Source organism: Oculina patagonica, chromosome 14 (assembly GCF_052425735.1).
Source record: "Oculina patagonica isolate OP01 chromosome 14, crgOcupat, whole genome shotgun sequence".
NCBI lineage: Eukaryota > Metazoa > Cnidaria > Anthozoa > Scleractinia > Oculinidae > Oculina > Oculina patagonica.
In genome coordinates this window covers 714,433-737,339 of record NC_135771.1, presented here as the reverse complement: position 1 = coordinate 737,339, position 22,907 = coordinate 714,433, and the positions used below count along the sequence as shown (strand labels likewise).

Below are 22,907 nucleotides of genomic sequence, written 5' to 3'. Positions count from 1 at the left end.
GAAGAGAGAAAGAGAGGGCGGAATGCTTTGTACCTGTTTGTCCAAAACAGTGTTTGATAGGGAACCGAGCTGAACCGGCATAATATCATTGCTTAAATGTCAAAAAATAGTACAAAACAGAGCTGGTAAATACTAAACTCTGTCAATCAAGTAAGTCACTCACTAAGTAACTTCTATTCAGTTTGGGACGGGCATGGGAGAAATAAGAAACCCACACGTTCCCGACAGCAGTTGGTTAGAGAAAAATAGTTCAAATTTTAGTTTAAGGAAACCAACCTATCATAAATGGGATTCAACACAGCATCGGCGGTGGAAACCTCATACAAGGGATTCTCTTTTTCTAGTTCCATGTACAAAGGCAGCTCCTCGTCAGTGTTTCTACAGGGGGAGCTGAAGAAAAAACCGTAACAAAATTCTTAAAAATAAAAGAGAAATGCAAAAACTGTGCGAAAAAAAAAAACAAGTTTATTACATTTCAAGCTGTCACGCCCAACGCATGTTAGAAAAATTGGTCAATGTTTTAGGTTTGCTGTTTATAATTCCTTTTCTATCTTCCCTCATCGTATCTATCCCTGCTTATTTTAGGTTTGTTATAACTTCTTTGTTGTTTTCCTTCCTTGGTAAACTATTATTTTGGGGGTTTCATAAATTTGAAACCCCCTGAAAAATAACTTTAAATATCGTGACATAGCCCGGGATTAGCCCCTTTCGACAAACCGAGTAAAACAACAACAACAACAACTAGTAGTCAAAGGTTTAACAAAATCAAACCTTTCGTAAACAGGGTTCAATACAGCATCAACATCCGCAGTCTCGTACAGTGATTCTTGGTTTTCTTTGTTTAAATCCAGGTAATGTTCTTCCCCATTCTTTCTTTCGTGCTTCGTGACCGGTTCCGTGTACAACTCTGTTTCTTCTGATAAACACTTCCCATTTGTGTTTGCGATAACCAAATCACTATGAATAATCAAAGGAAAGACAACATTGGCCGTTTTCACACTACAAGACGAACAAGTCGTCTGACGAGTTGTTCGTCTAGTGTGAATTTAAGACGGCATTTAGGCGACTTGTCCGTCTAGACGGCCAAGTCGTTCTCGAAAAATCGTCTTCGTAGACGGCCAAATCGACGGACAATTTTAGATGACTTGTACGTCCAAAATCGTGTCCGTCCCGTTTTCACACTAAGACGATTTGTCCGTCTCTAGTGTGAAAACGGCCATTACAATTTCAAGCTAAACTTCAGTGTGCTTTACCTATTACAGTACAATATAATATATACTATAAAATACACGTTACAAAAAAATTTCCCACGAGCCTCCAGATCAGTAAGTAAGTAAAGTATCAAAGCATAATAAACCCAGAACAGAACAAAACATGCAAAATGGCCGTTTTTATGCTAGAGACGTTAAAGCTGTCGTAGACGTTAAAGCTGTCTCGAGATGACATTAACGTCTAGTATAAAAACGGTAAATGAGACAGACGCCTTTAACGTCTGATGGCTTTAACGTCTTTTCGTAAGAGCGTCTAAACGACGCTCTTATCGGACAGCTTTAACGTCTCAGACGTTAAAGCCGTCTAGTATAAAAACGGGACGTCGTGAACTAGTATGAAAACAGTAAATAAGACAGACGCCGTTAACGTCTGATGGGAGTGATGGCTTTACGTCTTCGTGTCCAGTGTCCTCCGAGTGTCGAACCCAGTCTTTTTTTTTTTTCTGAAAAGCTGTCTACTAAAGGCGTCCCGTTTTTATAACAGACGCCTTTAACGTCTTAGACGTTAAAGTCGTCTGACGACATTATCGTCTCTAGCATAAAAACAGCCAATATTACACTTGTTAAGAACATAGTGGGAAAAACAAAAAAAAAAATAACAACAAATTAATCGTAACTTCTAGTGAATGTTAAATAAAGATTTTGTTCGAGAAAAACAAACCTTTCGGTGGCTGTAGTCTCGTACAATGAATCTCGATTTTTTTGGATTAGATCCATGTAATGTTCCTCGCCATTCTTTTTCTTTTGCTTTGTGATCGGCTCAGTGTATAACTCGTGTGTGTTTGCAATAATCACGTCACTGTGAAACAAAAGGCAGAGAGATACAAGTAATTAGACGTTGTGCTTAGGGTGGTCAAACGAAGCGAATGAGTACTATAATATAATTATAAATCCTGGTTATATGGACCTTTAATTTTGTGTTCTTTCCTTTACTGGAGTGATAAATAGGGAGGGAGGGCATGATCACAGGTTTAGTTTAGTAAAAACAATATTCGTTACACAAACTAAAGCCGCCTTTCTTCCTGTTCTTTTTCTTGGGAAAACAAATATCTGAACATTTTATGAGGTAGGCTAGTGCTGGGATAGTTTGCTAAAAGGTAAATTAGAAAGGTTACGGAATGCGTTTTCAACTAGCAGAATAGTGACTGTTTACACGGTGCTCGATTTCATTACCCATTATTCTTACCGGCCGTAATACGGATTACCAACTGAAATGGGGTTTCCATCGCCGCTTGCCCTAAAAATATCAACAACGGATAGTCATCAGGACCATCTGGATGCATGTCATATAAAACATATTCTCTCTCGGCTGAATATAAGCTGAACTATTTATCATCTAGACTAAGAGCTCGAGTTTCCTTATGATGAGCGAATAATCTACTAGGCGCAGCTGAGTTGACTATTGCACCCAGGAAAGAAGGGCTGGGCGAAAAAGTCTAAATGTTTTAGTAAAACCATAAAGAGTAGCAGTAAAATCAAGAATTATTTTCCTTTTCAAGGACAACGCGTGCGCGACCGTGCTTTATCAACCATGGAAGCATCAATCACATTCACCGATTTCCAAAAGAATATGCTGAGTGCCTAGTAACAACTTTTAAGTTGTTACTTGTTCTTAAAACAACACCTTTTGATTTAAACTTAAGGTAAAAGAAGTTCACGTAAGAGCTGCCGTGTATTATCGTCTAATAGCTTCCTCATCATTCAGATAAAAACGGAAGTTCGGCTTAGTCCTAAATTATCAAGTCCGTGTTTTGAAATTGCCAGTCAGGCTTCTAAAGCTATTAAGTTTTTATGTACCTCGAAAAACTAACTTTACTTGCATCTTTTTTGGTCTTCTTCCTAAGAGAAAACAAAAAAGCAAACTTATAAATAATAAGGGTAAAGTAATCCACAGTATTGTTCAGTTGGCTAACTGAAAGTGTTATATTTTTTCAGCCAAGTTATAATACCAATAAAAACAGTGCAATTAGTTCTCTGAAAATTACTGTAAGGTGGAAAACCTTATAAGCAAAATTAAGGTGAATGTTTCCAGTAAATAAAGTCACCAAAATGCAAAATGCACCAAAATGTTTTACCTTCCAAAACATTATGATAAACCACGATATTTTTATACTTGTAATATTCATTAGACGGCAATCGTAGCCCGTTGTGTGGAATATCGCCTGATACAAGCGACAGGACCGTTGGCCACGTGGGCAATAAGCCATTTAATCAGACAATATCCCCCAATATTGAGCGGGACAATTGCCTCATTATTTAGCAAATTGTCAATGAAACGCAGTTTTATGGCTACATAAACTGTGGTTAAGCCATGCTTTGCAAAATGTTCGACAAGACCTCTTGAGGGTACTTCCAGATATGGCAAACTACGTAGTATATCACTGGATATCTGGTATGAACGGATGACAGATAGGCAAGGATTTCATGACGAAATATAGGCATCGTGCAATTATAATGTGCGTGACTGATGCCAGCTAAAAAGCCAGTCATTGGCTTTTCTTTGAAAATTTAAAACGTCTGTGAAGCATCTGTTTGCTACACGTTCTCTTACCTTCTCCAATAGACGAATGCAGGGACGAGAAGAACAATCAAAATGAAACCTGACACAATGGGCACGACAACAGCTATGACACTAAAACCTGTCAGACAGATTTAATAGAAAAAGTCAGTTGGGTAAAGAGACTAAAGGGTACAGATGGTTGTTTCACAGTCGTGACATTCTACTAGGATTTTAAACAAAACGCAACTGCTATAGCGCCTCGCTTCGCTCTCCCAGCCAGCTTCGGAACTCGCGGGATCGCGACTTCGGCGCTCGAAGAGTTCAATTCACTTTGCCCCCGAATAGAGAGCATGCTCGCAGGCTACAACTGCTGGAAAATTACGGTTTACCGGTACAATAGTGAGCTACATTTGACCAATCACATCATACAAGCGTTAGTTAGAGCAGTTTTCAATTGAGTTTCGTAAAACCAAAACCAAAGTAATAACTCTGGCCAATCACAAATGACACAGACAATCCAGTCAACCAATTGAAATTCAAAGCAAATACATGTAGCCGTCACGAAGCGCGGAAAAAAACGTGCGCGAGCGAGTCACGATTGGTTTTGGTTTTAGTTCCGATTGGCTGAGAAAGTGGCGCGAGATTTTTAAGCTAATCTCTAAGCGTAGCAATGCAATACCAAAGCAAATGCAATTTACTTTCGACACTCAAGTGAAAAACGCTCTATTGTATAGTTTGTAAAACTGTAAATACTTTCTTTAGATGTGTCACCTTTTCCCTTTGGTCGCCCTCTTTGACCTTTTTCCCCTTCATCCTTTGATGGCCCTTCAGTTGCTGGTATTGTCTCTTTACTAGACGCCGTATTTTCCGTCGTATGTAATGTTTTAGGAGTAACAGAAGGCAATGTCGTTAATTCTGGGCGCTTTGTCGTCGTAACACAGGGCGCTGGTAAGAAAAATAATTCCAAACACGTTTGTTAAGTTATTTCTCTTAGCACACAGTGGTGGATCCAGGGAAGGGTCCCAGGGGGCCCCGGGGCCCCACCTTATTTTTTGCCAATACTAAGAACCGCAGGGGCGAGAAAAATTATTATTTCAGGCTCTGGATGATCGGGCCCCTAACTTACCTGAAGGTCTGGATCCGCCGCTGACACATCATTAATTTTATAAGAATACGACAAAGGCTTCAGTCTTCAGTACATGTGTATACAAACAGTCAACAGTTTCCAGTGGTCACGGAGTATATTTTAAAAGCATGTTATTCTATTCGCAAACCAAGTTCAATTACTGAATATATTACATTTCAGACATTAACAATTTTTGCACAATTCCTAGCGAGGTTCTAGCGTTCTTAAAATCGTCCCATTTACATCAGCCTATTAAAGTTTTTAACCGAAACGTCCTCGTTTTAAAATGTTTAGACAGTTAAAACAAAAAAATGTTTAATAACGATAAAAAAGTAATAAAACCGTACCAAAAAGCACATTTAGCCGCTGTTAAGCATCGCCACAAGACCAGTTGAGTGTCCAACTGAAATGCTTTCAACTGAACCCATAGAGACTACAAAAGTTAAAAACACTTACCCATGGCCAGGGTATTGATACCACAATATGAAGCACTGAACCCGGTGTTAGAGCCATTCTTATCTGATTTGAAGATAATAAAAATGCGATTTGACGAGGAGTAGATTCCTTCTTCAGGGGGAGGGTGACTTCCATTAAACACTCCCAGCACCTCCCCTGTTGCATTCTCTCCATCATACACGTACAGCTCGTCACTCCCGTTCTCGTCTTGTTGACTAAAGTACTTGATTGCCAAGTGGATATATTGGGTTGTATTAACTATTATCCTCCAAGAGCAGTACTGTGCATCCGAGATGTTGGGTGACTGCAAAGTGCCGCTGCTTGCGCTAAGGGTTCCACTACACCCTAAAAAAATTAAAGACAATTAATGCTCGTTTAAGGAATGTTTGCCACCTATGTTCACCTGTACTGTATATTTTTGGACGTCCGAAAAAGTCACCCACTCTCGACGCAGAATGATTACCAGAGGACCAACTACTTAATATCATTTACTAAATTGAAAGAAAATAGATGCATATATATAGTTTGATTCAACGCTAGTAACAAGGCTTGTTTTCTCACCTCGGTAGTAACAGTAGTAAATGGTGGGGTGATTTTTTCCAGCATCGTAAGGGTACTCTCCATAGACCCTGTCTTTGTTATTTCTGCGCTCTGTGTCATAATATATCCACTCCAGACTAGCCACCGCCCACTTGACCATCTGGCATTTCTTTGACTTGTAAGCCAGCAGGTAAAATGGAGATTTAGTTGGGAGGTGGATAGGTTCAGCTTTGTTTCCGTCTGTTTTGCAGCAAAAATATATCCATGTGTTCTCGTTATATTTACCACCAGGAAGTAGTCCGCCCTCGCTGTTTGCTTTCAAAGTGTTGTCATCATCCCAAAAGACAGATCCTTGGGTCAAATTGTCCGGGCAGGGTTTAAACTTATAGATACAATATTGACCTAGAGAGAGAGGGAGCAGTGAATTCGCTCATCAAATGTACATTTTTTGGGCACTATACCGATCTTATATGGTTACTTTCACGAACCTGCCGAATAACATCAACAAATAAACATGACATAAAACAACTAAACGGAAAAAATACTGAGTTTTATTCCACTTTTCATTTTATATTTCTATATTTTAAGGATGGACATACTCTGTTTCGATAACTCTACAAGAAGCATTCGATGACTTTAAGACGGAATCCGTGTTACTTTTTTAATAATATACATCAAAACATTTCTCGAATCTGATTGGCTTAGAGAAATGCAGTTGTTAAGAAATTCGATGCAGAAATGACGAAATTCAGTGCAAAAAAGAGAAACAAACGCGGCATGCTGATTGGTTAATAAACTAAGGCAGCCACAGGGGGCCAATCAAATGCTTCCACGCGATTTAAAAGGCGCGAAGTTTGGATCTGCTTCGAGATGCGAGTAAATAACAATGGCTGGCGTTTTGAGCACAGTAGAGGACCAGAAGACAGCTGCAAATACCATAGCAGTGAAAAGCACTGGTTTTTCGTTCTCGTTTTGGAATAACTGGTTTCCTAAGAAGGAAATTGCCGACAAAATCGAAACTACAAGCTGACTAAGCTTCACGCTTTGCTTGAGCAAATTTATTTACGCCGAATTCGCTGAATTCAAACACAACAAACACATTTTCGAAGATTATGAACCCAAAAGGAAATCTTTGGAAGAGGTAAAACCCAGCATCTTTTATTCAGACAATTCGTTTGACTTATAAGCCAGTTTTTTTGACTAAAAAACTTTTAAAACATTGAGGAACCTGTACGTTGTTTTGGCTTTGACCTTAATTGTTTTGAATGAACGCGTGATGATATTTGCCGAGTTTGAATGAATTGTCTTTGTACGAGATTTGCGCATGTTATTTTCTCGCAATTTTTTTCATGAATATTATCATTCTCGACCCCAGAGCACTTCTCTTTTGCGCATGTCTGACGGCGAGAAGAGCTCTGGGCAACCCTGGAACAGAACCTATTCTCATTTGAAGTTCGTTGAAACAATGAAAACACCTCTGATTGGTCAATCTGTAACCCACCAAAATTTAAACGTGCGTCGGAATGGTTGTCCTGGCCCCTAGGGAATTGAATGTTTGTGCCTTATGCAAATCAAAGATTGTGCACGCAATCGTAATATGTGCTGTTTTCGGATGTATTTCTGTTTGAAGACGATATGAACAGTCTCGGAGCAATTCTTTCTTACTTAAATAAGCATGTTTAATGTATAACGTTGTTTAACAACAGACAATCGTCCAAAAACAGCACTGATTACAATATAACGTGACACGATCTAGATTTGCATAAAACGCCGGAGTCTAGTCTCTGGTGAATAAATGTGGAGCGTGCGCAATAGAGTCTTCGTAGCTAGATTTTGGCTACGCTTGCGTGGAGTTTCCCAGAGCTCTTCTCGCCGTCAGTCATGCGCAAAAGAGAAGCGCTCTGGGGTCGAGAATGGAATATTATAAATAAGTAATTACATGATTTTTCTCGTGCAATTTGGGATAAATAAGCACTCGGAAATTTTTCAAAGACTACAAATTGCACTCGCCCTACGGGATCATGCAATTTTGTTAGCCTTTGAAAAATTTACTCGTGCTTATTTATCCCAAATTGCACTCGAAATCATGTGATTACCTATACAAAATGTCTTATCAAAAGAAATCATTTTTTTTCTAACGACACCAAACATCGAAAACAAATTTCGAAGTTCTACTGAATTCCATTGAAATGCTTAGCAATGTTTGTTAATTTTTTTTTCTGTTTTTACTTTCAATTTTACCGCATAGAGTTTGCAATCTCGCACAATGTTTGACATGGCTGTCACAATATACTTTCTTTCTTTTCTCCGAAAAAAAAATCTGTTTCGTAACTAATTTGTGATCAGGCTCTCTAAGAGGCTTGATCGCAGGTTAATTAGATTAAAAATCTTTTACTTACCTGGTGGCCAGTTTGGCCCAGCCCTAGATTTTTTAATACAAAACGATCTGTTCACTTTCTCGCTATCTACTTTTCCATCAATGTGAAATTCAGCGGATTTTTCGTTGTCCGAATATGTTCCATTTGTGCCCTGAGATCTCCATCCCTCCTGCCACTGAAAGCCATCAGCCAAAGGACACCCGGATGCAGGTTTCGGTATCCCGTATTTTCCGCCTGGCCAGCGAACGGAGTCTATAAATCAACATTTAACGTGATGATTCTAACGGGGTCGATAGGATAAAAGGAAACCATAAAACAATATAAAAAAACCAAAGTAAGGCGGACACCTCTCCCTTGTCTCTGAATAACAAGTCAAGTTACTTTTGAGCTAAGGTCGCTTGAGGAGCGTCGTTACTCTCGGATTTGGGATTTGCCAACAGCTGTGAAATTTTATCGCTATTTTCGCATGATAACTGCTTCCGGGAGGTTGTTACTTTCGGTTCTTTACAATAACAAACCAAAAATAAACAAAGATGATTACATATGTGAAAGATTATTAGGAACGAAAACTAAGAAAATTGGCCAAATTTTTAAGATAACCAATTTTTTTAAAATGCGTCTTCCGTAACGTCAGTAGCTCCTTTATTTATTTCTCAAAACGTAAACAAGGGACTTGTTCAGCATTTTAGTTTCTCTCAAATTTTCACATTTTGCTTCTTCTGGCTTCCGGTGGCACTTGTGTCACACAACGCCAACAATTTAGTCGATGCAGGAAACTACAGGACGTTTTCACGAAAATTGACAGCAAATACTATGAATTCCTTGTGGACTAAGAAGAAAATGCGCTAAATACTTCATTTATTTAAAATAATTTACCTTCAATGGGCATCGCACACACGATTTTGATAAAAAATATTCGACAGTTCCTTATTTACTATGGTCAATTTCAGTATCAAAAATAAACCTGTTGGCTACCAATCAGAATTTACATACTTCGGGAGAACAGTCGCATCATATATATCCAATGCAATGTGTAACCAACTTTATTTCGCTCTAACTATCAGATTGATTGTTGTGTTCGTCTTCTTCATCTGTGTATGTAAAACCATCTTAAACTGCAGCCCGAAAGCGCCCCTGGTTAGTGGTATGATATGTGACTAACAACGAACGCCGGATTATAAAATTGTCATTCATGAGATCAATCCTTCCCCTGTACATTCTCTTTTTCAAATTGACCGATTTTTCCATTCCTTCTAGCTTAATGTATTAGCTTCATGCCACTCCACCTTGAACACAATATTTATCTAAATACAACACATCGCGACATCTCCTTCATACTTATCAAACGATCTTATCAACTTCAAGCTCCGTTAAAAACTTACCTGACGATTCTAAGCTACAGACTAAGGTTAGCAAACATACAGCTCGCCACCACAGCATCTTCACAGCACAAAAATCGGTGCAAGATCTCAGTGGAAACGAAGCTAAGTAGAAGTCAATCCTTACATTGTGTTATGACCCTTCAAGGAATTTCTCATAGTAGCGCGAGCTCGAGATGAGACGTGACAGGTAGTAATATAATAATAACAATATATCACTAAACTATCATCATATTACTGTCACGCAATTTCGAAAATACATGTTATGTTCCAGTTAGGTGTCTGCAGAGGACCGGCTACTTCTCAGAGGAATATAAAACGACGTAATATACCTTGTACTTATTTTTGGACAACAATAGAATTACTGTGTAACGAAGATTAGTGATAATTTATTTCGGGTTAATTAACAGCCTAATTAGTGTCGTTTAATTAATTTCCGATTGGGTCACCACAAGCGCGATTTCAAACTATATTTTTAAATCTTCACTTTTTGACTGGGTTTTACAGCTTATGGTGGAAAGGGAACAGAGCTGTCTCCATTTCCAGAACCGAAATTACAAGGAAATTAACTCTCTAATGAAGTTATCTACTTAAGTAAATAAACGCATGAACATTTACCATACCGTACATGTATATAATTACTGCTAAAATGAACAATTCTTTTAAAAGTAGCTGAACTTGCAACAATTTGCTGCTGTTACAGTTTCTGTTATTGTTAGTTATCTTAATATTTATTAAAGCTTTGTTTTGAACATCTGGTTATTTCTCGAAAAATTAAATTAGCGCCCTGTCCCGAATAAGCGCCCTGCCTCGATTAAGCGCGCTCCCTTGAGGTGCAAAAAGTAAATAAGCGCCCCGGGCGCTAAATCGAATCATTACGGTAGTCCGTACTATAGGCAGTGCTACGGAAGAAAATGGAGAGTTATCCAGAGGTTTGGTAGCCTGTTCTTTCGCCATTTTTTCGCTCACCGTTCCTTGCGCCGCTCCCAACAAACCGAACGCCTGCTGGAACAGGCTAGAGGTTTGGGTGAGTAGATTTAAAAGGACACGTGCCTATTAAAGGGAGAGAATCAGTAGTATGGAGTACACTAGCACTAAGAAGAAGACTGATAAAGATAATCGGAGTCAAAGAGGGATGGAAAAAAGACAACAACATACCTGTAGTATTCCCGGGAGTTTTAACACCATAGTATGAAGCGTTGAAACCAGTGTTAGCGCCATTCTTATCTGATTTAAATATTACAAAAACGCAATTTGACGAGGAGTAAATTCCTTCTTTAGGGGGAGGGTGACTTCCATTAAACACCCCCAACACCTCCCCTGTTGCATTCTCTCCATCATACACGTATAGCTCATCAATCCCATCCTCGTCTTGTTGACTAAAGTAATTGATCGTCAAGTGGATATATTGGGTTGTATTAACCATGATCCTCCAAGAGCAGTACTGTGCATCCGAGATTTTTAGTGACTGGAAAGTGCCGTTGCTTGCGGTAAGGGTTACGCTGCATCCTAAAAAAAAGTAATTAAGATGATTAACGCTGATCTAAAGAATCATTGCTACACTTTCCATAAGTAATATAATATACATATTGGTCATATTGGTTTTTTCTTGATTTTTCATTATGTTAGCTCGGCATATTAGCATGTACTGCTTGGAGCCTAACCTTTTTATCAGCACCATCAATCCGGCCGAGTTTTTCTTTTAATAAAGTTTCTTACTTTACCTTCATACAGCTTATATTTTGGGGGGAATTTGAAAAAGGCGTTCATCTATGTGGTGGACTGGAAGTAAATCTTGTGGATGAGCTAATAGCGACACAAAAATGCTATATTTGACAAGACAGCAGATTACAAATATAAAGCAATTATAACCTACATAAAAACCTATCCTAAATAATATCTTAATTAACATTACTTCTTTTAAGCAACAAATTTACCGAATTGAAAGAAAATAAATGCACACATGGCTAGCTAGATTCAACGCTAGTAACAGGTTCGTTTTCTCACCTCGGTAGTAACAGTAGTAAATGGTGGGGTGCTTTTTCCCAGCCTTGTAAGGGTACGCACCATTGACCTTGTCTTTGTTGTTAAAGTGCTCTGTATCATAATATATCCATTCCACAGTAGCCACCGCCCATTTGGCCATCTGGCATTTCTTTGACTTGTAAGCCAGCAGGTAAAATGGAGATTTAGTGGGGAGGAGGATGGGAACAACTTTGTCTCCCTCTGTTTTGCAGCAGAAATATATCCATGTGTTCCCGCTATATTTTCCACCAGGAAGAAGTCCACCTTTACTGTTTGCATTATTTGAGTCATCGTCATCCCAGTAGACACTTCCTTCCGTAAAACCTGTCGGGCACCCTTGATCCTCTTTATACATACAGTATTGACCTGCAGAGATTATAGGAGAGCCGTTGTTTAAAACCTTTGTTTCATTATCATAACCGCTTCAGTCTCTGATCGAGATAGAAAATTAAAGCCGAAATATTGAAAAAAGGGCATGGAACGAGTAGACATTTTGCCCTAATGTACGAATTATTTTTTGTTGATACACGTTTAATTCAAGATCAAAACATCTTGAACAAAAAACAAGATGATTTACGGCTGAAAAAATTGTATAACCCTGAGAGTGACGTAGAAAGCTTTATGTTAAAAGCTCAAGAAAGCAACCAGCTGCCTCTCTTGTTTCAGCGTGTGGTCGCTTAGGAGAGCTCATTCTTTTATTCAGTAAACGACCTCGTTCCGGCCACTTTTCCCTAGTCACTTACGAGAGCTTCGACTGTATTAGAGTCAGCTTTTTAAGCGCACGATGCCTACAATTACGCGTAATGTAGCGCAGACCAGAAGGATCGCGGCCTCTGGGGACGAGATTGACGATAATGAGGCAAAATACAAGGTGACTACTTTTATGGACCTGCCGGATAACATCTACGAATAAATGTTATAACACTTGAGATAAACACTGACAATAGTTCAAGATTCCCCTACCTACCGTAATAGGACTAATAGGGAAATTGTAAACTTACCAGGTGGCCAGTCGGGTCTGTTTTTATCATTAACCAAAGATGTTTTAATACAAAACGATCTGTTCACTTTTTCGCTATCTACTTTTCCATCAAGATGAAATTCAGCGGATTTTGCGTTGTTTGAATATGTTCCATCTGTGTCCTGAGATCTCCATCCCTCCTGCCACTGAAAGCCATCAGCCAAAGGACACCCGGATGCAGGCTTAGGTATCCCGTATGTTCCGGCTGGCCAGCGAACTGAGTCTATCAACAAACATTTAACCTCAGGACTATGTGACGATATTTTGAGTCATTTTTCTGATGTACAAAATTACTTTCAAATTGAAAGAAACATTCGGTAAACGACAGCATTTGGAGAAGAAATTTCTATTTTTGTTACCCTTGTTAGGATTTTGCCTCCACTTGGATTGCAAATAAAATTGTCATACTATTGTGAATGGCGCCATTCAAAAATTACTTGGGGAACATTTCGGGGTCGGGATTACTTCAGAATCAATTCGGGCATCAGTTGACCCTCCGTTCGGGGTTAGGAGCACTTGTGTCACACAGGATTAGATAGTAAACACTACGAGTTCAAACACGCTGAATACTACTCTCAGTGCCAGAGGATTTTTCTCGCACGTGGCGAAATACTTTTCGCGCGGGTCACAAACAGCAAAGACATGACGGAAACCGGAAACCGCGCATGAAAAGCCTCTGGCTCCCAGGGTAGCTGAATACTTTATTTATTAAAAATGTACTAAAGTTCCTTATTTAACTACGGTCAATATCAATAAAGTAAATCCACTGGAAACTTATAATATTAACACCAATCAGGGTGTTTTACAATATATACTGCACTTCTAAACAGTCGCCTCATATATCACTTGGGATATAAACAGTGTATAACCTATTTATATCGCTCTAAAACTTAAATTGCATTGTAAGTCACCTTGATAAATCCCTCTTATTATGGGCCTCAGATATCAAGCGTTCCTGGCTTTATATCTGACTTAATTTATCTCTTTTAATTTTCCTAAGTATCAGTGGTCATCAGTCCTTCCCCTGTACATTCGTTTTTATAAATTGACCAATCTTTCATCCTCATCAAGCTTAATGTATGAGCTACACGATTATTGAAAATGCCACTTTGACTTGGACACAGCATCTCCATGCATACCAAATATTACATAAGTTCAAGCTTCGTCAAAACTTACCAGATTCTAAGCCACAGACCGGGCTACAGACCAAGGTTAGCAGACTTACAGCTTGCCACCACAGCATGTCCAAAGCACAAAAATCGGCGCAAGATCCCAATAGAAACGATCCTAAAATCCTTACATTGCGTTATGACTTCAGAGAATTTCTCCTAATGAGAACTCGAGACGAGACGTGACTGGTTACAATTTAACCCATGACTGTCACGTAACTTCGAAAACACGTTACTCCCATTAGGTCGTCAGGTGACTGCACAGGAGCCGGTGACTAATGACACTTATCAAACCCTAAACGTCGTGGTATATCTTGTACATGTCACTGGTTAACAATAGAATTCTTAGTATTGAGGATTAATAATTGGGAACGTTACCTTCAGGTATTCGAATTCCTGGACGGGGTTGGTAGTTCAGCCATAGGTGATAAATATGAATATTGTATAATAATAATAATGGTCTTTATTGATTCAAAAGATAATTGCGATAACTAATTTTATGAAGGTAGTGTCCCCGATTAGTGGGCCTCTTAAGGCACGCTAAAAGATTTTGACACTAAAATAAAGTATATGTATTTATGTATGGTTGAGAACTGGAGTGTATTAGTGACGGGGTGATGTAACTAAAGCCAAATTTCTAGACTCCAAAAATGCCCCATAAGGCTAAAGCTAGCCTACTGACCCCAGTTAAATAAAAAAGAAATGTCCGCCGGGTATGTATTTATCATTATGGTTGATAAACATTCTGATTTGCAAGACTGATCGTGCAAGTCATGTTGCGCGAGGCCGCTACTCTCGGAGTGTTTCGGGATTTGCTATAACAACAGTGATTTCGAAGACGCTATCATCGAGAGGTCGTCACTTTACGGTGCGGGTAAAGTATTAAGTATTTTTTGCGATCTACAAAGATGCCTTCAGACCGAAAAAAACTTGTCTTCAAAATAACAGTATAGAAACAATAAAGAGTCAATAAAAAAAAAAACAAGGAAGGAGCAAAAATGGGTAACATTAAGGAAGAATAAGAAGGATTTCGATGGCAAACGTGAATAATGTAACCTAAATTAAAAAGATACCCCATCGGGGGTGTAGCTCAGAGAACACGTGCATAACGGTCGGGAGAAGGGTTTTTTTTTTTTTTTTTTTGGGGGGGGGGGGGGGGTGGCGCAACGTGTTTGGAATATTTTAGGTTGAGTGGAGTCATATCATCATTTTAAATTTTTTCATTGTGTACAGGAGCAAAGGTTATTTTAAAAGTAAAAATACATTATTGCAATTTGAATTTATCAAAAATTATGCAGTAATGTGACAATATCAATCCTAGGTTTAAAAGGAAAAACAAAACAAACAAACAAACAAACACAAATACAAATCAGGACGTTAGCTAGTGCACTTCTGAATGCATTCGTGGAGCTGAAACCATGTCCTAGCGCACGGCAGTGAACGTTCCTTTCAATAATACAAACAATATTTCTGGGAAAAGAACAACTGAAGATTACAACCGCAGCAATTAAAGCGTGTTTCGGTTAAAAAAATGTACTTGTTCACGACCTGGTTGAGAGAGATATATATACTATCCTATAATCTCCCAGTGTCGTAACTACTTATGGCTTTTCAAAGGAAGTATGTCTCTTTATACTTAACATCAAAATGACATATTCTGCAGAATATTTTAACTTCAACTTTGTCCTGAGTGTAAAACATAATTATTATTTTTATTATATATCTTAAATTGACTTCACCCTTCGGCGTTGTACCTTCATGTTGAACTGCAAAGAAAAAAAGACAAGTAGATATTTAATGTCGTAAAAATATTTATTTGCTCGTGAATACCGTGTGTCTTAATCTAGGTAAAATTACATACAATATACAGCAAAATAAAATGAGACATATATATGTGATAAAGTCGGTTGATATAAGAAATGATCACGTTACCTTCGGCACAAAAGCTATTTAAGGCCTGTTTATATGGAGTAGAGTTGTCCCTGGTAGAAGAGTTATCCTCTCCCCCGCGCTATCTTTTACCGAGCGTTTATATGAGAAAGTTGTCCCTGTTGACCGAGCCAAAACTTGGCCCTGTCGGTTCATAAGACTGGCGAAAGTTATTTTGAAATAGCTATTATGGCGGCCTTTTCTAAAATCAGGAACGCTGAAACACCGGAGAAGACCATTTTGGACAAATTTACCGCCGACTTCGATGTTGTTTTGGCCGATTGCAGCATTTGCACATTCTCCGTATGTGTCAACTTGTCCCTGGTAGGCGAGGCAAAAATAACCAAACTGTTTATATGGAAAAAAGTTGGCTCGCTCTCCAGGGTCACCCTACCTTCAAAGCGAGTGACCCTCTACCCAGGGTCACCCTGCCTCCCGAGCCAGCTTTGCAATTTCTCATGTAAACGGTTCGCAGCTTTTTATAAAGAAACGTATGAAAAGCTCTCTCGCCCGGGGTGGCTCGGTTTGGAGGGTAACCCTCCTACCAGGGACAACTCTCCTCCATATAAACAGGCCCTTAGTTTTAACCCGTATCGCGCAATTCAAAGTATAAATCCGTTGCGTGTAAAAAGTACTTTTATTTTTTCAACTTGAGTCGGTCTCTTCATTGACTATGGTAACACTAAAGTAATTCCATCTAACCCATAGTAATCGCGGCAGCGGCTAGCCAATCCAACCGTAGCGCACTCAGGTAAAACAGTGAACTAAATAGAATATTAGTGACAGCTCAGTTGTAGGATTGTAGGTTAGGCCAAGAGAATATGCACATTCTTTTGCAATTGGTTAGGCTCATTAAAATAAACAATAACAGCGGCAACAACGGCTCTTGTCTCTAAAGAAAACACACCTGTCGTAAATGGGGTTTAACACAGCAACATCTACGTCAGCAGCTTCATACAGTGGGTTCTCATTCTTTTGCTCCGTGTAAGGCTTCTCATTCTTGTTTTCTAGTTCTTTAACATCAGTGTACATCTCGTCTTCTGAAAATCTCGGCTCATTTGTGTTTGCGATAACCAAGCCACTGAGTGAAAGAAAGAGGTAAAATTATAATTAGAGAGTGTATGTTTTTTTCAGACCACCCAAGTATGTCAAAGTACATCATCAGTACGGTTAAGTTTTTTTTCATGGGATAATTGAGCTGTAACATTCTGCCTTTCGAGGTTCGCGTGGGAACGTTTTTGAATCAAAAATTGTCTGTCGGCTTTTCAAATTGTGTAGTATGTTCTTGAGTTATTTAGCAGCTTGTGGATTCTTTTTATAATATTCTACTTTTTATGTTTATAATTGCAAGGTGATTTGTTTTAATATGGGGTCTCTGACTCTTTTGCAAATCGTCCTTTCGGCTTATTTTTGGCTTGATTTAGTTGTTACTATTATTAGAAGTTTTCCTTTTCTTAGTAATAGCATTTTAGGTTAGGTATATTTAAGAAAACCCCCTTAAATATTTGAAACAAAAGTTTAAATGTATAAAACAGACCTGTTATAAACGGGGTTTAACACAACAGCATCCGTGTCGGCACCCTCGTACAATGGGTTTTCATTCTGTTGTTCCATATAACGTTCCTTCTTATTCGTTTTCTCTGTGTCTTCAACCTCAGTGTACATATCGTTCCCTTGTGAAAAACACGCCTCGTTTGTGTTTGCGATTACTAAGTCACTGTGTAGTAAACAACGGGGTATAATATTAGCCAGGTGTAGTATCGTATATCTTCTGACTATTTTGGGGGTTGCACCATACCGTAAAATGCTGGTTATAAGCCCTGAGATTTAACTTCGTTAAGGAGGTTTTTGATGGGCTTATGAGCGAGGTAGATTATATCCGGAGGGCTTGTAAGCGTCAAATAAAATCCGTTGGGAAATAAACTGACAAGAAACGACTCTGATGAGGCATATAGTGGTTATTCATCCGTCCGTCCGTCTTTAGTCAGTCAATGAGGTCTTCAATGTTCAGTGAGGTCTTTAGGAAAAAGTTAAAATGGGGAGGGCCTATTCCGGGCTAATATAACTGGAAAGTTTTGTGTGTTAGCAGACGGATCGGCCCCTAAACTGGTTGGCTTATAAGCGGGGGAATAAAACTGTGATAGATTGATTTCACGTTATTCTTACCGGCCGTAATACGGATTTTCAACTGAAATGTGTGATTCGTCGCTTGACCAGAAAATCAACAATGACATAGATATTTTAGACACAGATCTTGTAACGAGGAAAATAATAGCTCAGCTAAATACAAATACTACAAAAACTAAATGCCATGTTTATTTTAGGTTTTATTTCCTTTCAATTATGATTAAAGTATAGTTTTGATGCTTTGTCTAAATTGTTAAAGTTCATTCTCCCAACCTCTCTAAATGCAACTCAGTTTATAATTACCTCGCCGAAAAAATCACTTTATTTGGTTTCGCATCTTTTTCCGTCCTCTTCCTACGAATAATAACAGCAATATGATGATATAATAATAATAATAATAATAATAATAATAATGATTAAACGAAAGAAACAATTTCGAGCTACTGCAAGAAGTTTCAAGCGATACTTCAAATTGCCTAAATTAATTTGTTAAGTAAATTCCCTTTAAGTCAGACACTGAAAACATATTTCGGAATGCTGAATACAGTATCTCCATTTATCTGAAAAGTATACGAGAAGAAGTACATTCACGAAAAGTAAGGTGGATGCTTGCTTGCTGGAAATTGAGTAAAATACCCTTAAATAGGCTTCACCCTGTTTTCCAAAACGGTGGTTCAAACTAACACAAGCAAGGACTGCAAAACGGGTGACCTAAAAAAATGTAGAATCCAGAATTACTGTACAGAAAGTGTTCTTAATACACTTCATTAGGCTAGCGCCCGAGACATCAGACGTAAATGCTTTCCTAATTCTCGCGACCATATTGCATTAAAGTTCAAATGTTAAGGTCTCCGCACACGTGGGGACATGTCGCAGGGACACGTCGCAGCGAAATCTAGCAGCGACAAAGTCACGTGTTGTTCACACTGAGGGAACGTTAAGTGGGGACATGTAGCAGCAACAAAATCACAATGTGTACACACGCAAGAAAATGTAGCCAGGGACATGTTCCAGGGACGTGTCGCAGTGACACGTCCCCTCGTGTGTGCTGATTATTTTTGGCACGCACGAACTTTAAAGCTGTTTTGTCCCTGCGACATGTTGCACGGAATTCAACTCGTTAAGGTCGGCACACACTAGGGGACTAGTCGCAGGGCCTTGCGTCGAGGACCAGTCCCCTAGTGTGTACTTGTCTTTTGCATCGAAATTCTAGTCGGACTAGTCCCACGAATTAAGCTGGTTTGATTTCTGGGACTAGTCGCAGGGACCAATAGTCCCACAAATCGGTCGAATTTGTAGTGTGTATCGGTTTTCATCGTTCACGGGATCGGATTCCCGCATCCCCCGAATTCTAGCCAATGAAAAGCCGTCGTTTTAGAACCCAGCTTCCATCGCCCCGTTTTTCAAAATGGCGGAAAAAAAAAGCAAAGAATTTCGGCGTGTCCTCCGCAGCCAGCTCCATGAAAATTGAATGGTATGCGCCCATTACTTCCTTCCTCTGGAGCCACTTACATTGCCACTGAGTTGTGTTGATCGTTTTACTCTCCTCTTCGTCCAACAGCATCATTCAAAAACAAAACAACTTGCCTCCTGCGGAAGTCCGCCATTTTGTTTTCTGGTACCAGGCGTGCGCGGTTAGACTTTTGTCTAAAAATTATTCAGATTTTGACTTTTGCCAAAAATTATTCAGCACACACGAGGGGATGTGTCGCTGCGATATGTTCCTGGGGCATGTCCCCGCTACAGTTACTTGTGTGTGTACACATTTCGTTTTTGCTGCTGCTACATGTCCCCGCTACACGTCCCTGCTACATGTCCCCGCATTGTGAACAACACATGATTTTTTCGCTGCTACATGTTGCTGCGACAGGTCCCCTGAATCGTCCCCAGTCGTCTTTTCTGTCTCTCCTGTGTCCAGGGAAACTGGGTCAAACTGAAAACGGAGGGAATCATCACCCCTCGGGCTTCCCGCGCCTCTCACGTTAATATTAATAGGCGAGACTGAGAGACGACTGGAGACGAGTCACGTCCCTGCGTCATGTCCCCACGCGCGCGGAAACCTTAATTGTGAATGAATAGTTGACAGCAGCCAAAAGCAGCTAGTCTCCTTCGGTGTATTTAGGTAACTGATAAATAACAGATCCGTTTCTTTACGTAATCTTACCTTTTGAGGTAAAAGAACGCAGCTATAAGCACGGCTACTAAGAACACGACTAGCACCACCGGAACAACCACAGCTACCACATTAAAACCTGTGCACAGTAAATTTATACAAATCAATCAGTAAACGCAATAGCTGGAGATTAGGCGAAACGAAAGTAGTACAAGTGTCCACTGGTAAAGAGTTAACAGCAGTATACTGGCTGCATCAGAAGCCACGTAGTCTCCTTCTTAGCCGTCATTTGGCTCGTCACGCAACGCTTCTCCAGACTAACGTGGGGACCCAAACAATTGCTGCGAAGGAGAGTAGAAGGCCCTAGAAACCACGGGACGTGGTGATGTTGGTTGATTTTTCAACGAAATTATCTTAAATAATCGTTGATATTTTCATTAGTTGTCAAATTGGATAAACTCAGCGCATAAAAGGTGCCATTACACACTGTAACAGTCTCACTTAAAACGCTCCATTTTGGCGTATTACCTTTTCCCTGAGGTTTCTTTCTTTCATCTTTTTTTCCACCTTCCTTCGTCGGTCCATCGATTGTTGATGTCTGCTCTCTAGTGGATGTTGTCCTTACCGGCGTATGTGCTGTTTTAGGAGTAATATACGGGGTTTGTGTGGTAGTGCCACTTGGTCCTAGTTTGGACAGAAATTCGTTATGCAAGTATATGTATGGTAAGTCGTTGCTTTTTTAGGACATGACCAACAACTCCTGTATTTTATTTCTTAATTGACTAAAACAACTTAAAACCATCGAAATTAGGTCACGTGATACCTCAGGGTCACTGGGAATCTCGAAATGCTTACTTTTCCCGCCAGTTGAATATATATAAAACATGAAATGAAATATATTAAAGCACGAACAAAACTACAAACTTTGACAAAACTTACCTGATTTGTTAACAGCATAGTAAGAAGCACTAAAGCCTGTATAAGAGACAGTCTTGTCTGATTTGAATATTACAAACATCCGGCTTGACGAGGAGTAAATTCCTTCCTGCGGGGGAGGGTGGCCCCCGTAAAACACTCCCAACACCACCCCTGTCGAATTCTCTCCATCGTAAATGTATAACGCGTCCGTGTTATTCTCGTTTTGCAAAACAAAGTTTGTGAACATTAAGTGAATGTGTGGCGTTGTATTAGCCACGATCCTCCAGGAGCAGTACTGTCCATTCGGGTATTCGTCTGGATAGTTTGGAGACTGGAAGGTGCCATTAACTGCGGTTAGAGTTTCATTACATCCTAAAAAAAAAATTGAGATGAACTGGCAAATTATAGAGGGTATTTAACAAATAAAGAAGCCTAAGCCATGTTTTATACTGCCATGAAACACGACGGGCGTTTGAGAACACGAGGGAAATGTAGAAAACATGAGCCGCAGGCGAATGTTTTCTACATTTCTCGAGTGTTCTCAAATGCTCGTCGTGTTTTATGACAGTGTAAAACATGGCTTAGGCTTCTTTCTTTGCTTTACGATCTAGATTTTAGACGCTGCGAGTGAAAAGTTAAATTAAAAAATACTTGTAAATGTACAACAAGAGCGACTGAATCGAACGAAGATGAAAAGCAGCAAATAGTTTACGGGAAGACCAAAAAACTGACACAATTTCATTCAGTGTTCGACGTAAAATATGGCTCAGCATTTCAGGTAAGTTTGTTACCTTTCAATCTCGATTTTGTCTGTTTGAACTTCAATTAACTTCGTTTACATCAAAATGAAATGTCCAGTGGATTTACTTAAAAAGCAGTTTAATAAAACAATTGTTCCATTCGCCCTTGTTGGATACGAGTGGTTATAGCCAACGAGGCGCGAAGCACTCGAGGAAAGCTGACGAACTGAAATACAATAAAACATGATTTTTCTATGTTTTATACCCTGATAAAACATAGGTTTTTAGCCAATCAGAGCGCGCTCAGACTCCTATCTATAATTATTATAAAGTTGAATATTTTGGGTATTTCAACAAGTTCATCCAAGGAGTGAAGTGGATGCAAACCTTGCATAGTATCAAAAACATACAACTAAAATCTTACTATGATACACCAATACCTCTTGAAAACGTACGCGCAGACTCCTAATTTGCTAATATGTATTTCCGTCGGATGAGCGCTGCTTAGCCTTTCGAATTAAAGAAATGATCCTCGCAGTAAATTTTCAATTAAACAAATTGCCAAGAATGAAGCCAGAAACAATTCTGGCTTTAACGGGATTTGAACCCGTGACCTACACGATTCCGGTGCGATGTTCCGGTCACGGTTTCATATCCCGAAAGATTTTTTTCTGGCTTCTTTCCTTGCAATTTCTTTAATTGTAAATACGCTGCGAGGAACTTTTCTTTACTTTAAATCTCATTCGCAGTTCCTATATATAAATTCTTTCATATACTCTACACCGATAAGCCTTTTCTGACGCAAGAAGGCTAACTTCAACAGGACAGCATACAAAAAGTAAACGCTCGAGAAGTCATTACGGCTGCTGTCTCTACTCCTATCCGGCGTTGCCGTACCTGCCAAAATGCTTTATTTTGACAAGCATACGTGCCTAGATGCCAAGCTAGCACAAAAATATGTTTCTCACCGCGGTAGTAACAGTAGTAAATGGTAGGGTGCTTTATCCCGGCCTCGTGAGGATACCAATCAACGGCTTCATCTTTGTTGTCCCAGTGTTCTGTATCATACTTTATCCACTCCACATTATCTACGGTCCACTTTACTTTCTGGCACTTTGCTGACTTGTAAGCCAGCAGGAAAAATGGAGAGTTAGAGGGAAGTATGATAGGATCAGTTTTGTCTCCGTCTGTTTTACAGCAAAAGTAAATCTTTGT

General features: G+C 39.4%; 2 protein-coding genes across 3 annotated transcripts in view; both read right to left on the bottom strand.

The window, feature by feature from the left end:
- Positions 1 to 22,907, bottom strand: part of LOC144637401 (uncharacterized) — a 37,701-nt gene that overhangs the window by 1,571 nt on the left and 13,223 nt on the right. Inside the window, exons 2-14 of one of the 2 annotated variants that reach the window (XM_078496468.1) lie at positions 12,677 to 12,919; positions 11,658 to 12,041; positions 10,809 to 11,159; positions 8,293 to 8,523; positions 5,915 to 6,295; positions 5,354 to 5,698; positions 4,543 to 4,716; positions 3,823 to 3,910; positions 3,069 to 3,110; positions 2,458 to 2,508; positions 1,933 to 2,070; positions 772 to 957; positions 273 to 390 (exon numbers count right to left, since the gene is read on the bottom strand). In XM_078496468.1, the coding sequence (XP_078352594.1) occupies positions 273 to 390; positions 772 to 957; positions 1,933 to 2,070; positions 2,458 to 2,508; positions 3,069 to 3,110; positions 3,823 to 3,910; positions 4,543 to 4,716; positions 5,354 to 5,698; positions 5,915 to 6,295; positions 8,293 to 8,523; positions 10,809 to 11,159; positions 11,658 to 12,041; positions 12,677 to 12,919 (2,732 nt within the window). The remainder of the gene's footprint in view (positions 1 to 272; positions 391 to 771; positions 958 to 1,932; positions 2,071 to 2,457; positions 2,509 to 3,068; positions 3,111 to 3,822; positions 3,911 to 4,542; positions 4,717 to 5,353; positions 5,699 to 5,914; positions 6,296 to 8,292; positions 8,524 to 10,808; positions 11,160 to 11,657; positions 12,042 to 12,676; positions 12,920 to 22,907) is intronic. The other variant, XM_078496469.1, reaches the window with a different exon arrangement.
- The window catches only part of LOC144637399 (scavenger receptor cysteine-rich domain-containing protein DMBT1-like), a 53,105-nt gene continuing 45,277 nt past the window's right edge, over positions 15,080 to 22,907 (bottom strand). The window contains exons 9-14 of the mRNA XM_078496464.1: positions 20,086 to 20,173; positions 18,226 to 18,275; positions 17,961 to 18,009; positions 17,332 to 17,511; positions 16,702 to 16,875; positions 15,080 to 15,631 (exon numbers count right to left, since the gene is read on the bottom strand). Coding sequence (XP_078352590.1) covers positions 15,622 to 15,631; positions 16,702 to 16,875; positions 17,332 to 17,511; positions 17,961 to 18,009; positions 18,226 to 18,275; positions 20,086 to 20,173 — 551 coding nt within the window. The 3' untranslated portion in view covers positions 15,080 to 15,621. The remainder of the gene's footprint in view (positions 15,632 to 16,701; positions 16,876 to 17,331; positions 17,512 to 17,960; positions 18,010 to 18,225; positions 18,276 to 20,085; positions 20,174 to 22,907) is intronic.